This window comes from Phaseolus vulgaris, chromosome 2 (assembly GCF_051622355.1).
Source record: "Phaseolus vulgaris cultivar YP4 chromosome 2, ASM5162235v1, whole genome shotgun sequence".
NCBI lineage: Eukaryota > Viridiplantae > Streptophyta > Magnoliopsida > Fabales > Fabaceae > Phaseolus > Phaseolus vulgaris.
Window position 1 is genome coordinate 35,697,711 of NC_143499.1, and position 15,634 is coordinate 35,713,344.

The 15,634-nt window shown below is 35.3% G+C and overlaps 1 protein-coding gene across 2 annotated transcripts; it reads left to right on the forward strand.

Annotated features, from left to right (window-relative positions):
* The first annotated feature begins 265 nt into the window (after positions 1–265).
* CCP1 (P-loop containing nucleoside triphosphate hydrolases superfamily protein) lies at positions 266–15,374 on the forward strand. 2 transcript variants are annotated; one of them, XR_016518676.1, is made up of 11 exons: positions 266–598; positions 939–1,112; positions 1,206–1,261; positions 1,975–2,040; positions 2,161–2,268; positions 9,013–9,079; positions 9,299–9,383; positions 10,512–10,672; positions 14,017–14,125; positions 14,656–14,881; positions 15,045–15,374. XR_016518676.1 is itself a non-coding variant. In XM_068613556.1 (11 exons), the coding sequence occupies exons 1-11, from the start codon at positions 557–559 to the stop codon at positions 15,176–15,178; spliced, it is 1,221 nt and encodes a 406-aa protein (XP_068469657.1). In that variant the 5' UTR covers positions 266–556; the 3' UTR covers positions 15,179–15,374. The 2 variants fall into 2 exon arrangements, 1 of the variants encoding a protein (XP_068469657.1); XM_068613556.1 differs by having other exon boundaries at positions 14,024–14,125.
* The last annotated feature ends 260 nt before the right edge of the window (positions 15,375–15,634 follow it).

Genomic DNA, 15,634 nt, shown 5'->3' on the forward strand with positions numbered 1-15,634 from the left:
TATCACATTGGAAATTTTATTTTTAAAGAGAGACAGCATATAAATGGATAAAATGAATGAAATATTTAATTTTTGCCAACTTTAATTTACAAAATATTTCAAGTGAAAGTAAAAACGTTTGAACATGTTCCTTCATTTATGATTTTTAGTAAATGAAAATTAATATTTAAGATAAATATTTTTTGATGGCCGACAAAAATGGGCAGTGAAAAAGCAATAAGTTGAAAACTTTAACATTAAGAAGTAGAGGAATTAGGTGCATTGAAAATAAGTCCGTTAATCACATTAATCAGAGTAACATCTATTGGGGCAGACTTCTGTGTAATTATTTATTGGTGCAGACATTAGTAACCCAAGTGTCAGCACACGTGAAAGAAGCTCCTCTCAAATCTTGCACATTATAGTAATAATAAAGTGTAATTTTTCCATTATTTATCGATTTTCTGGCTGTTCCTCACACTCTCTAGCAAGAGCCAGAGAGAGTGGAAGCTTTACTTCGCTGGTGATCCATTCTAGAGGGAGAAACGCTTCTTCCACTCTCTCTCTCTCTCTCTCTATGATGGCCGACGATCCAATGCCCACGCGCTGGTCTTTTCAGGTGTTTTACTTTCTCTTCTCTCTCTCTCTCTCTCTCTCTCTCTCTCTCTCTCTCTCTCTCTCTCTCCATTTCCTCGCAAATTGCGATTCTCGATTCCCTGTTTTTTCATTTTTCATACCACCACATTCCGAATCGCGTTTTGTTGATAATTCGATATGGATTTCTTATGGTTGCTCCGATTTGTTTTCTCACTAGCTTGAATAATGTCATGGAAATTTAACTTTGCTTGGATAGATTGTGTATTTTTTTTGTCTGTTTGGTTTTGTTGATTCTGTGGTGGACTGAATTTTACTTTTATTGTTACCGAGAGTTTTACGTAGTTTTAATTTTGGATCTTCAGGACTTCAAATTTTATTATGATGCTAAGTTTGGTAGGAAGAAGGCCGACAAGAACGGCGAGACTGCTGATGAAGCGGTGGTCAGTAATGGAGGCTCGTTGGGCGTTGTGTCCAATGGCAATCCGCATGCGAAAAAGGCATCGGAAATGGCTTTTTATGAGCAGCATCGAACTGAGGTAGTGTGTTTCAGAAGTTTCTTGGGGAACCGGTCATTACTCCTTGAAACTTCGCTGATTTGTGCTTCGTCATGCTTTGATTTTGTGTTTCAGGGGCAGAACCAGATTCACTCAAATGGATTTTCGCCGGTTAATATGGATGAAAGACCGTATGATTTGCTGAGCCATCACTTTGTGTTCTTGGACTCTGTCGTTAGCACATATTCATTTAAAAATGTTAAAATTCAATTTTATCAGAAACAGATAGGATGCCATTCGTAGTTGATCGAGTAACAGACTAGTTCAGCTATGGTTAAAGTCCTTCACACTATAAAAAATAGACATTCAGGATCAGTCGATGATAGGATCAATGAAGTTTCTGTTTTCTTTCATTGCATTTTGAATTTGCTGAGATTTATGCATATTCCATACCTTTGAGGTTCTCATCTCACCTAAAGGAAACATACAAATATCATATGTGCATATTTTAGCAGCCATTACTAAAATTGATAATTTGATATTTTCTCACAATTAACAGTTAGTAATATCATCTCTTGAGTTCTTCTACTCTAGTGGACTATGTGGAATGTAGAGAATTTGCTACCAAGTAAAGAGAAGTTGACAATAATATACAGTTTTACATCTTTTAGAATTCACAATTGATATTTTTTGTTGAATGAATTACGATTGACACTGACCCTTTAATCTGTACTCACAATTTTAACCATTAGCATTATCAACGTATACGTTTTGTGATTCTGTGGGACCATATGGAAGATAGAGAATTTATTCATTCTTAGAATTACAGATAACCTAGAAAATACGGAAGATAGAAGAATTTAGTCATCTGCACTTCTCAGATAATTATCCCTAACATTTTCAGGCAGAGATCTTTGCTTCCACCTTTTGAATCTGCAGAAATGCGAACTTTAGCAGAGAGCCTAAGTAGGTATATTTTCTCTCTCAATATTTCCAACACTTTTGATTCAACTGCTGACTACTCGGAGAAGTTACCGGTGTGCTAGTCAAAATTTTCACATGTTTTGCGTTGCCCATCATATTGTTGCAGGGATATCATTCGTGGAAGTCCAGATGTGAAGTGGGAAAGTATCAAGGGCTTAGAGAATGCCAAACGTTTACTGAAAGAGGCTGTTGTGATGCCAATTAAGTATCCGAGGTAGGTATCCCTATTGAAAATATTCTACACCTAACATTCCTTAGAGATGTTGACAACCATTTTGTTTCACTGCTTGTCAACATATTCTTGTGTATGTTACAAATGAGATCTTTTCATTGGATATTGTAGATGATTTACATTGATCAATGAATAATCTAGTGTTTTTAATTTAAGATGAAGCAAGGATAACAGTAATGTTAAGATTAGATTTCTATTGATTTAGTTTAACTGTATGGTGATTTAGCTTTTGTAATAAGAAATATCTTGAACCAATATTTTATCTAGATAGTAGATATTTCCTATTAGTATATATTTCAAGATGTTGACTGGATGGAGTATTCTTATATACAAACTGCTGGAGTTTCAATGTTTTGGATTATTTATACATCTATTTTCCTTTACCATCTGAATGGAGTAAATCATACATAATTTTACTTCGGAAAACAAATTCATGCCTATCAGTATATATTTCAAGATGTTGACTGGATGGAGTATTCTTATATACAAACTAATTTCATTGTTTTGGATTATTTATACATCTATTTTCATTTACCATCTGAATGGAGTAAATCATACATAATTTTACTTTGGAAAACAAATTCATGGTTTTAACGGTGGCTTCCCCATTGCCAACTTGCCACTCCACATCATAGATTGAATTACCTGCCCAGTAGGTTGTACCATGCAGAAGACAAATTGATGTAAGGGTTTATGGAAGTGTGGTTCCTTTCATGGGCTCTAGTAGCTCTAACTAGTGAAATGCCTGTACTTTTCAGCTGAAGCTTCTCTCTTCTCACCTTTTTTGGGAGGGTCATGTCTTTGGACTGCCTAGTGCCTTAATGGTATTTTGTGTTTGCTTTAATGGGATGATTTATAAAAGGGTCATATAATTTGATACTACAATTTAAGTTGGACAACCATGAAAGGTGTACATTAGAAGGAATAAAAGATAGGCTTATTCTATTAAGGCTTGATTATTTTTTTAAATGTTATAGGACAGTAATGTAACTGTTGTGACAGTTACTGAGTGGTTTTTATTTGTTGTAGGGCAGTTATCAATATATGTACAGACTGTTATTTGTGTAATATAGATATAGGAAAGTAGACCACTTAATGGGACATGTTTGATTCATTGTTCCTATAGTGTGAGTTGAAAGAAATAGATGAAATATATTTCTGAGATGTTTTACAATTGTTATTACAGTCTCAATTTATAGACTGTTTACAACCTAATTAAGGAAAGAAATAATAGGTAATGAAAACAAGAAATAATGGGTGATTAAAGCTGTACAAATCTAATCAAATTTGTCCTAATAAATAGAGAATGAAATTTGCACTTAATTACATAATAATTCTCCTGATTATGCAACACTCCCCTCTCAAGTTGGTGAATGTATATCTATCATTCCCAACTTGCAAGTAAGATCTTTGAATTGTTTTGTGGGAAGTCCCTTAGTAAACATATCTGGCAATTGGAGTCTTGAAGGGATGTACTCGGTGGCTATAAGATCATTATCCAACTTCTCCTTAATGAAATGTAGGTCTATCTCTACATGCTTTGTTCGGTCATGTTGAACTGGATTGTGTGCAATACTGATGGCGGACTTATTATCACACACCAAACCCATAGGAGCTTCATATTTTACTTTGAGATCATCGAGTATGATCTTCATCCATAATAGTTCACAAACCCCTTGAGCCATGGCTCTAAATTCTGCTTCTGCACTTGATCTTGCAACTACATTTTGTTTCTTGCTCCTCCATGTCACCAGATTTCCACACAGGAACATGCAATAGCCTGTGGTGGATCTCCTATCAACAATTGATCTGCATAGTCAACATTAGTATATATTTTCGTGGATAAGTTTTCCCCTTTTTTGAATATCAATCCTTTCCCTAGAGAGGCTTTTAAGTACTGAATAATTCTATTTACAGCTTGCAAGTGTCTTTCTCTTGGATCATGCATGAATTGGCTAACCACACTAACTGCATAAGCTATGTTTGGCCTAGTGTGTGATAGATAAATGAGTTTTCCCACAAGTCTTTGATATTGTGTCTTCTCCACCTTTGGATTTTTCTCATCATTCCCAATCCTATGATTTTGCTCTATTGGCACTTCAGTGGTCTTGCAACCCAGCTTACCAGTCTCTTTAAGGAGATCAAGGATGTATTTTCTTTGAGAAATAAAGATGCCTTGTCTAGAGTAAGCAACCTCTATCCCAAGGAAGTACTTCAGCTTTCCAAGATCCTTCATCTCAAATTGAGCAGCCAGTCTCTCCTTCAAAGTTTGTTTTTCAATCTCATTATCACTTGTAATAATCATATCATCTATATAGACCAAAAGTAGAGTGAGTTTACCATTCTGAGAATGTTTTATAAACAGAATATGGTCACCTTAACTTTGTCGGTACCCCAAAGATACCTTAGCTTGAGTAAACCTTCCAAACCAAGCACAAGGTGATTGGTTAAGACCATATAGGGCCTTTTTAAGTCTGCACACCTTATTCCCTTCATTAATAGCACCATAACCAGCACCATAACCAGGTGAAATCTCCATGTATACTTCTTCCTCCAAGCTTCTATGCAAGAAGGCATTTTTAACATCAAATTGATGCATCGCCCAACCAAAGTGTGCTGCCAGGGAGAGAATAATCTTGACTGTATTCATTTTTGCCATTGGAGCAAAAGTCTACTCATAATCGATCCCATAGGTTTGAGTATACCTTTTTGCAACCAACCTTGCTTTATACCGATCCAGTGTGCCATTAGACTTATACTTAACTGTGTATGTCCACCTACAACCCACTGCTTTCTTATCTTTTGATCTCTCTACAATCTTCCAAGTCTCATTCCTTTCTAATGCGCTCATTTATTCATTCATGGCTCGAATCCAATGCTCATCTTTTAAGGCTTCTTGTACTAATGTAGGGATTTTGATAGAATCAATAGTTGAAAGAAAACTCCGGTGCTGCATAGAAAGTTTTTCGGTAGACACAAATTGGGATATAGGATATTTTGGCACAAGATATTTTTTCTTTTCTCAAGGCAATAGGTAAATCATTTAGGTTAGGTTCAAAAGCAGTATTTAAGGTGTCCTCAAGAGTTTCACAGGTATGAGTTCTTACCTCTGGTTTGGACAATTGAAGTTGTTCGACTAGGACGGGTTCTTGTTACCTTTGTTGATATTGTTTTCTCAACTTACTGACCATGACCTGTGTTGGCCTTACTCTGCACTGTATACCTAGGTGGTACTTCCATGTATATTTCTTCTTCAAGATCCCCATATAGAAATGCATTTTTCACATAAAATTGATGCAAGTTTCAATCATGGTTTGCTGCCAATGATAAAATTACTTTGACTGTGTTCATTTTTGCAACTGGTGCAAAAGCCTCCAAGTAATCCACTCCATAAGTTTGAGTGAATCCTTTAGCCATCAACTTGACCTTATGCCTCTCAATAGTCCCATCAACCTTCTATTTGAGTGGGTAAAGCCACTTGCACCCAACAGGTTTTTTTTCTGGTGGTAGAGTGACTAGTTTCAAAGTATTGTTCTTCTGCAATGCCTCCATTTTCAATCCATGACCTGTTTTCATTTTTTTTTCAATTAATGCCTCATACAAAAGAAGGTATGGTTGTGGTATTTAGGCTTGTTAGGAAGGTTATATGGGTAAGTGAGAATTTTTCAAAAAATAGATAATTTGTGGTTTAGTGGTTCTTGTTCCTTTTTTAAGAGTAATTGGGAAATCTAAATTTTGGTCTACCTGTGCAATAGGTTCTATAGAAGAGAGTTCATTATTAGTAAGATCATCACAACACAACTAGTAGAATTAGGTCAAACACATTTACCTCATGTAATGATATAGGGTTGAACTCTTGAATATGAGTAGAACCTGGAATGGCCTTTCCTCTTTGGGCATACCCAACATTTTTCCAAACTTTGTATCATCATGTGGTGTAATAACTGGTCCTACAGATTCATAATTTTGATCAGAAGATTTAGGATTTTGATTCCACCTCTACTGTCTTTCTCTCTGCTTCAGTTTTAATGGGATTACTTTTTTAAAACTCATTTTCTAATCCAAAAAACAGATTTAGGGATATAAAAAGCTCATCATCTTCCTCTCTTAAACTCTCCCCTTGAAGATGAGGATGATTAAAATAGCTAACTTACTCATTGAAGGTGACATGTCTTGACACAAAATATTTTGGAAAGGGGATGAAAGCATTTATACTCTTTTTGTATGACAGAATACCCTAGGAAAACACAATTAATAGCCCTTGAATCAAGTTTTCCTATTAGTTGTATGTGAATATGTATAAACTTTACACACCCAAATATTCTAAGTGGAAGCTTAAGTGTATGAGTTATGTGTGGGGATAGAATGAGTGTAGAACTTCAATTGGACTTTTTAAAGACAAAAAAACAGTAGCAGGTAATGTGTGCATTTGATAAGTAATTGTAAGTATAGCTTTCTCCCAAAATCTTTTGGAATATTATTTTGAAAAAGGAGTGGTCTAGTTTGTTCTAGTAAGTGCTCATTTTTCTGTTCAACAATTCCTTGTTGGGATGTGTAAACACATAAGGATTCGTGAATTATCCATTCCTTTTGAAAGAAAGAATCTAAGGTATGATTGAAATAATCTTTAGCATTATCAAACCTATTTTCTTGATAGTAACCCCCAATTGATTCTTAATTAGTGATGCAAATTGCATAATAAGAGAGCTAACCTCATATTTGTGTTTAAGGAGAGAAAGTCATGTTACCCTTTGTACAATCATCAGTAAAGGTGATAAACCATTTAGCTCCTAAAATATTAGGATCTTTAGAAGGACTCCCCACATTAGTATGAACAAGATAAAAAGGAGATGTGCTTATTTTATTAGTCATAGGAAAAGGTATATGTTTATGTTTAGCCAACTCACACACCTCTGAATGAAGACTTTGCAGATTTAAGTTTTTGAACAAGGTAGGAAACAAAAACTTTATAACATGAAGTGAAGGATGTCCTAGACAACAATGTAACAACTGAACTTTTTCTGTGTTGGGAATGGAGGTTGTAGACATAAAAGATTGACTCTTAATGGGCAGATTCAGATCTTTCATGTGGTAAAGACCATTCCATTCTCTAGCATGTCTAATCATCCTCCTCGATTTTTGTCCTGCAATATACAAGAGTTGCTATAAAAAATCACATTACATGAGAAATCTTTTGTAAGTTTTTGTATAGATATCAGGTTTGTGGACAATTTAGGAAAATGTAGCACATTTTTCAGAATTATGGTTGGGTTTGTTTGGACATCTCTTTGACCAACTGCAGTTATCATGTTTCCATCAATTGTTGAAATGTTTTTGTTTCTAGGACATGGGGAATATGTGGAAAAGAATTTATGAAGAGGTGTCATATGATCAGTGATTCTAGAGTCTAAAATCCAGTAGTAGGAAGGGTGCATTTGAGACATTAAATCCAACAAAAAATGGTAACATACCATAATGTGTCAATGAACACTTTTGGGTTTTCCAGTTTACTATGGAAGGACCTTACTCTTTCTAGCTCCTCATGATTGAGTTGAATAGATCATCTTGGATTATAGGCAATCATCTAGGATGTTTTGGATCCCAATCAGAGGTGGCTCTCAGGATTTGAACGCTCTCTGATACCATCTCAAATATTAGGGTCGAAATGATTTTATTGCTAACAATACATCATATATATATAGTACACGCACACACATCATATACCTATGGTTCAAGGATAATAATATCCTTATGATTTAGGGATATAATTAGTTTCCTGTAATTCATGGATATTCCCATTATACACTTTAATTATAATCTGCTAAATATGGAAGAATAAAATATGATTGTTGACAAATATGCTTTGCAAAAATAAGAGGAAAGCGCTTTGAAAGTAAAATTCAAGAGGTCATACTACAAGTCTCTAAGTTTAAGTATCAAGGATCGATTATGGCATGATGGAGAAATTAATGAAGATCTAAAGTACCTGCATACCAAACTTAAGAGGAAGATTATCAATGACTACAAACTGACTATATTGTGACAGTGAATTCTGGTCTTTAAAGGGACAATAAATAAAAAAGAGAGTTGCATAAATGAGAATGTTAAGGTGGATGTGTGACGATATAAGAAAGGAGATAACATGAAATAGTTGTATTTGAGAAGATATTGTTGTGGTTCTAGTTGAGAAGATAACAAAAATATGGTTAAATTAGTTAAGACGGGCAGAATTGGAGGCACCGGTCAGGAGAGCAAATTGTGTTTTTGATCTTGTAAAAGAGGGATGAGGAAAACCAGGCTGGACAATGGACGAAGTTAATAAAAGAGATCCGGTGATGAATACAGATTTTACGTTATTTTCTTTCTTTGTTAGAAAAGAAAAAATCTCATTTTAAAGTAGTTGAAAAAGGAACAGAAACAGGTCTAGCTGATTCACATGTTTCGGATGATGCTTGCTTGAAAATGACAAAGATACTTACGTCTATGACAAAGATTTGTTATTTTGAAATTTTGACCACATCAGTTAGTTATTTTATGTTTTACGGAATTTAAGATTATATTCTAAGCTCCCTGTCATGCTAAAATGGCTGTGTTAAGATATTGTTCTTGAAATGGTTAAGTAATTGATTTCCTAGACTTGCATATGTGCTAATAAAAGTTTACTAGAGAACCAGAGATATGAGTAAAAAAATTTCATGATCAAGCTAATCTTTGTCATTTTTCTAGGTACTTCACTGGTCTGTTGTCACCATGGAAGGGCATCCTCCTTTTTGGGCCACCAGGAACAGGAAAGGTTTGTATTGTTATTCCATAAAAAAATATTCACTAGATTGCCTCGTACTGTCATTCTAAAATTGTACGAGAATATTAATGTGTATGTATGCACATAAAATTAAAAATTAAAAATTAAACAGTAAATGTACAGCCTTCCTATTTTCATATTTTGCTAGAGCAGTTATTTTTTCCTTTTTGAATTATTAATAACTTCCTAAGTTTGGTTTGAATGTTGCAGACAATGCTTGCTAAGGCAGTTGCGACAGAGTGCAACACTACTTTTTTTAATATTTCCGCATCATCTGTAGTTAGCAAATGGCGAGGCATGTTTCATATAACTTTCTCCCTCTTCTTCTTTAGATTATTTATTTTGTAAATCTAAATCTAGGTACCGTATGAAACATGAATGTGTTTATTTTTATAATTGTAGTGTATATGTATTATTTTCTCTAAAGGAAATAGAATGATCTCTGTCTGGAAGATGTAGAACTAACTATTTTTCTTCAAATATTATGTTGATAACTACCTTGCATCTGGTCAATTGACATACGCCCTTTTTGGTTTGGAAAGGTTTTTGTTCAACACCCTTGTGTTTGAAATAGCCAAATAGACAGAGAGGCATATGCAGCATATGTATATCTTAAAGAAAGGTCTAATATCAGACAGTGAAGCTTAAAACAACTATTTGATATAGCATGTGTGATTTGGATTAAAACAATTGATTGCATGACTTGAGTTTAATTTTAATCTGCACCATTTGCTATTTTGAGCTTCTCACATCTCACTGTAAGCCAATTATCAGTTGGTTGCCATTAGAGGTCAGATGTATGTTAGTTGCCCATTAGTTTAATAGCTAATTACAATATATCAGCTGGTTAGGCTGAATTAGAGTAGTTACCCATTAGTTTAGTATCTAGTTACAATATATGAACTAGGGTGTGTTGCCTTTAAAGTGAGGGATAGAAGAGGGAGAGAGGATCTTGTTATTTTGTGAGAGAATTAGGGCCTTCGACTTGGTAAGTGCAGTTGTTAGATAATTGAATCACTCTCATATATGTAATTTCCTTTTAGTTCAAATGACAAGAAAATTATTCGGTGAGATCTTAGATAACATATCTCTCATTGTGCTCTATCTTTTATATCTATTCTCTCTGTAGAAGGGTTCAAGAACTTACCCGGATTCATTCTAAAGTGCATTAAGAATGTTCTTTGAATAAACAGTTGATTTTTTTTCTCTTACTTCCTTTGACAACCTTCCTGATGTGAAAATAGGAAAAAAAACACAAGAAAGAAGTTGCAAGCTTCATAATATAGGTGTTAACAAATGAAGTTTAATAGATGTACTATCAAACAAGATTTCTTAAGTATTGCGTCTAATGACGAGTCGTCTGATGAACTTGCAAGCTTCATTTGAGAATCTGTACATTTACAGAAGTTATTTTGGACTGCAGGTGATTCGGAGAAGTTAGTGAAAGTGTTATTTGAACTTGCAAGGCATCATGCACCCTCAACAATATTTCTTGATGAAATTGATGCAATCATTAGTCAACGTGGTGAAGCTCGTAGTGAACATGAAGCAAGCAGACGGTTGAAAACTGAGCTTCTTGTTCAGGTGATGCTTGTTTCTTACATTTAACATAATTTTTATAATCATCAAGTTTGTTACCTTCACCTAGTTCATACTTTATACTATTTTTTACATGTCCCACGTCAACTAGGATTATGGTCCAAAATGCCCCTTGGAATAAGATTTTGGATAATTCTACCCATTTGAGCTAGCTTTCGGAGTTAAATAATGCCGAACCCCTGTCCTACATTTAGAACCCATATGGGACATCAGATTCACGTATCAGCAAAACATTTAAAAAATATTGTACTTGTAGGGGATTGTTTTACAAACAGATATATCAATTTCATTACTTAAAGGTGCAGTAGCAACTTGGCCGTCGTAAAATTTTTTATTGTCAAGCAGCATGACTTTAAAAGTAGTTATTACAATAGTTTACAATTTTACAATACACGACAATTTATAATTTGATGACAATGTGCCTTTACACGTATTTAAATTTAATTCTTTATTTAGTATTCATGTTTCTAATAATACAATTATAAACCAGTAAATTTGAAGCTTGTTCTTTACTTTTTTGAGACGAATAGAATAATGAAAGTTAATTTATTCTTATTGAAGAAGCTTGCCAGTGTCTACCGCATTATCAATCTAATCATGATTAATACGCTAATATTTTTAATCATGAATGATAAACATAATGAAAATAACTTGAAATTAAGGGTGGGCAAAAAATCCAAATTACAAAATCCAATCCATAATTATCCAAATCTATGTTAGTTTTAATCTATTTAAATGGATTTATCTCAAATTCAAATCCATATTTTTGGATTTTAAATCCAATCCATTTAATTGAATATGGATTAGATATAGATTGGATACATTTTTGGATTATCCAAATTGCATTTTGGGTTGGATTTTGACTTGGCCCGATTCAGGTTGAGCCAAGACAATTTGAGCCCAGGTTGAGCAAAGTCGGCCCAAGTCCACATCGAGCTGAGTCGTCCGGGCTCAAGTCGAATCGAGTCGATATGGGCCAAAGTTGAGCCAAGTCATTTGGGGGCAAAGTCGATGGGCCAAGTCGAGCTGATTGGTCGATATTGAGTTGACCCGAGTCGGCCGGGGCCGATATCGAGCCGAGTTGGCCCATGCCAATGTCTAGTTGAGCCGGTCCAAGCCCATGTCGAGCTGAGTCTTTCGGGTCCGATATTGAGTCAAGCGGGCCCGAGCCGATATCCAGACGATCGGGCCAGGGCTGATCTCGAGTTGAGCGGGCACAGGCCGATGCCGAGCCAAGCAAGTCCGGGCCGATGTCGAGCCGAGCGGGCCTGAGCTGATGTCGAGCCGAGCAGGCCTGGGCAAATGTCGAGGCGAGCGGGTCCGGGTCGATGTCAAGCCGAGCGGGCCGGAGCCCATGTTGAGCCGAGCAGTCTTGGGTCGATGTTGAGCTGAGCAGGCCCGGGTTGAATTTGAGCCGAGTAAGCCCAGACTGAAGTCGAGTCGTCCAGGCCCAGGTCGATGTCGATTCGCCCGAGTCGATGTCGAGTCGTCCGAGCCTGGGCCGATGTCGAGCCGTTCAGGCCCGGGTCGATGTCGAGTTGTTCGTGCCCGGGTCGATGTCGAGCCGTCTGGGCCCAGGCCGATGTCGAGCCGTCCGAGCTCGGGCCGATAGCGAGCCGAGTTGGTCTGCGTCCAGGTTGAGTCGACTTAGGCTCAATTCGAGCCAAGTTAGTGTGTGTCCATATCAAAATGAATTTAATGTAATTGACAAAGTGAATTTAATTTAATTAACAAAGTGGATTTAATCTAGATTTAATTCACTTTAAATGAATTTTAAAAAAATTTAAATAAATTTGATTTAGTTAAAATGGATATGGATTTTAAATCCAATCCATTTATTTGGATTTGGATTGGATCTGGAAAAATCCAATCCATGACCACCCCTACTTGAAATGTGTCATATAAATTACAATTGTGCTCAATATAATACTTTTAAACTAGAAAATGGCCGAAGAGAAATTAGGTTATGTATTGATAGCTTAGAACAGTTATATTTTTGTGCTGAATTTCTATGAAAATGCTTGAAAAAATAAATAATACAAATTTATTTCTCAAATTTTTTTAAATTGAATTACTTCGCATTTCAAGTTCTCACATTTTAAAATTCTTCATCCAAAATATGTTGTGCTTCAATCTTTGTAACAAAATACCCTTATTATGAAGTCCATAAACTTGAAGATGAACTTTAGAAGGTTGTTGGATCATTTGTTTAAATAAGCAATAATGATAAGTCACAACATGGAAGGTGTTGGTAAATAAGATCGACACTGAGGCTAATTTGGTAAGACGAGGGGTAGTGGTCGAAAGCATCCTATGTAGTATGTGTGGGGAGGATGAGGAGTCTTATCGCCATTTGTTCTTTGAGTGTAGAATAGCTTGACTTGTTTGGTGTCAGGACTACACTTGGCTAGGTTTGGTGTTTGTAGATCATCATGAAACAAGTCATAACTTTCTACAATTTAAGATGTGTAGTGCATTTGAATTTGTTAATTTAGTTTGGGGGATGATTTGGATTGCTGTAGTAAGTGAGATTTGAAGGCACATGAATAATTTTATTTTTAAAGGTGGTATGATTGATGTTTCAGAAATGTTCACTCTGGTCAATTAAAGGTCTGTCTTGGGTAATTTCCAAGGTACCTTCTGTTTGTTTTTCTTATTCTGATTGGTGTCTTGATTCTCTGGTTTGTATGAATTTGATTAAGTGATGTTTTAGTATTATTGGTTAGATTCCTTATGGGTGGTTTGGTGTTTGCGGGTGTATTATTAGTTGTTGTTGGTAGGATGCTAAAGTTGACATTTTTTTAGGGAAAGACTTTGGAGGTCTTTGTCGATTTGTATAAGAGTTGGATTACCCTGAAGTGATTTACATTTATTTATTTTTTCTTATTAATAAAAAAAGATAAGCTTCAGGCAATTAAAAGTTTCAGCTATCCAACGAATTATGTACTTTTTATTTTATATTGCACATAATCCTGCATTTCTTCAGTTCCCTTCTCGGGCACAGGAAGATCCTCAACATTTCATTGCACAATTTGAACAGCAAACAAATATTAAGGAGAAATTGCTTCCGAAAAAATTACAAATATCCAGATAAATTGTTAGATTTTTTCCTTTTCAGCTATTACAACTTCATCTATTAATTATTTAAGTTCGCCATGATAGTTGGCCTTTGAGCATGATAGTTGGCCTTTGAAATTGTGAAAGTTTTTTCATATTACCTGGGAGCTTGTGTCCTCTGAAAATTCAAGCACCTGCATCGTAATATGCATTGTCATCAAAACAGTGACGTATGAGCTTTGCTTTCTCAAACATTAATCATTTGGATTAAGATTGCAGATGGATGGTTTGACCCGGACTGATGAACTGGTTTTTGTCTTGGCGGCAACAAATCTTCCCTGGGAATTGGATGCAGCCATGCTCCGACGTCTTGAGAAGCGTGTATCCTTTAAATATAAGCTTGTGCATCATATTAGTGTGCATGATAAATTGTCAGGCCAAATGTTTTTTGGGAGCATTGAATAAATTATTGGGCATCTCGTATCATCTCAGTACTCTTGTTTCCTACATTACTTATTTTGGACATCTTATTCGCTCTAAATGAAACTGGCATTCTATCTAAGATGCTTGGTTTATAATCTAAAGTAAGAGCAATTATTGTTTTGGGTTTAAATTTTAATTGCAGTCCGTATAGACATGCATTGTAGACTAGTACTGTGTTTGTAAACTTGGCATACTTGAAGCTCGTTGTCTATTGTTTATTATTATTATTATTATTATTATTTCAAAATATCTGGGATAAAATTGTTGTCTTGGTAGGGAATAACTTTGGTGGTGAGAAAAAAAAATACTACTGAGAATAGATCTCAGTCGAATATGTATATAGATGATGCCCTTATAAGCAATCCGTGCTTGCAATTGAAAGCTCGTCAGTCTTTGTCTAATGGTTGTTCCTTGACCATAACTAAAAGATCCTTGTACCACTTCCAGAACCAGTAGCGAGGAGATCAATGTTTGAGGAACTCCTTCCTCAAAAGCCTGACGAGGAGCAGATCCCCTATGATTTACTTGTCGATCAAACAGAAGGATTTTCAGGGTCAGATATCCGATTACTCTGTAAAGAAACAGCAATGCAGCCCTTGAGACGCTTAATGTCACAACTTGAGCAGAGACAGGAGGAGGTGGTGCCTGAAGATGGTATGTTGTCTGTTTACACAGGAAATTGATGATAACAGCTTCTTTTATATAGATTTTTCAACTATAAGCTATTTTCTGTTAACAATGTGTTGGCTATTTTCTTAAATATTTACTTGAGCTTAATTTTACTCCTCTCGAACTGAAACTAATCATTGGGTTACAGAGCTGCCAAAAGTTGGGCCAATCAGATCTGAAGATATAGAAACAGCATTGAGAAACACAAGACCATCTGCTCATCTCCATGCCCACAAATACGACAAGTTCAATGCTGATTATGGTAGTCAAATACTACAATGATCAGTTTTAGTTGTCACTGTTAGATCATCCACAAATTTGTCATAAAATTACTGTTGTGTAAGACTAGTAAACGTCAAGCATTGCAACTTTTCAACTTTTCTAGATATGCAACTTTTCTGCATTCCTTTTTCTCCATTATTAGTTATTCTTACACATATTTAAGTAGCAAATGCTTCTGATTATACTTTTAAATTCACTCATTGTTTGATTTTACTTCAATATATTCATGACATTACGCACTGCTAATAATTGGAAGACGAGGACATGTTTCCATGTCAGGTGATCAAACTTCGAAGTCTTTTTTCACCACAAAAGGTTGAATGTGAAAAAGCTTAACCACTAACAATGTTCAAAGTTAAAAGTTAGGTGTTACTATTTTCATGAATTAAATTTGCTTTTGCAGCATTGGCATTAATAGGTGATACATATATGTTATTAACAATAATTTATTTGTTT

Excerpts from the sequence above, each read along its gene's own strand:
- CCP1 (XM_068613556.1), top strand. The coding sequence starts at position 557 with ATGATGGCCGACGATCCAATGCCCACGCGCTGGTCTTTTCAG. Across the intron at positions 2,269-9,012 it reads ATGCCAATTAAGTATCCGAG|GTACTTCACTGGTCTGTTGT; the intron begins GTAGGTATCCCT and ends TCATTTTTCTAG. Across the intron at positions 14,882-15,044 it reads GGAGGTGGTGCCTGAAGATG|AGCTGCCAAAAGTTGGGCCA; the intron begins GTATGTTGTCTG and ends ATTGGGTTACAG.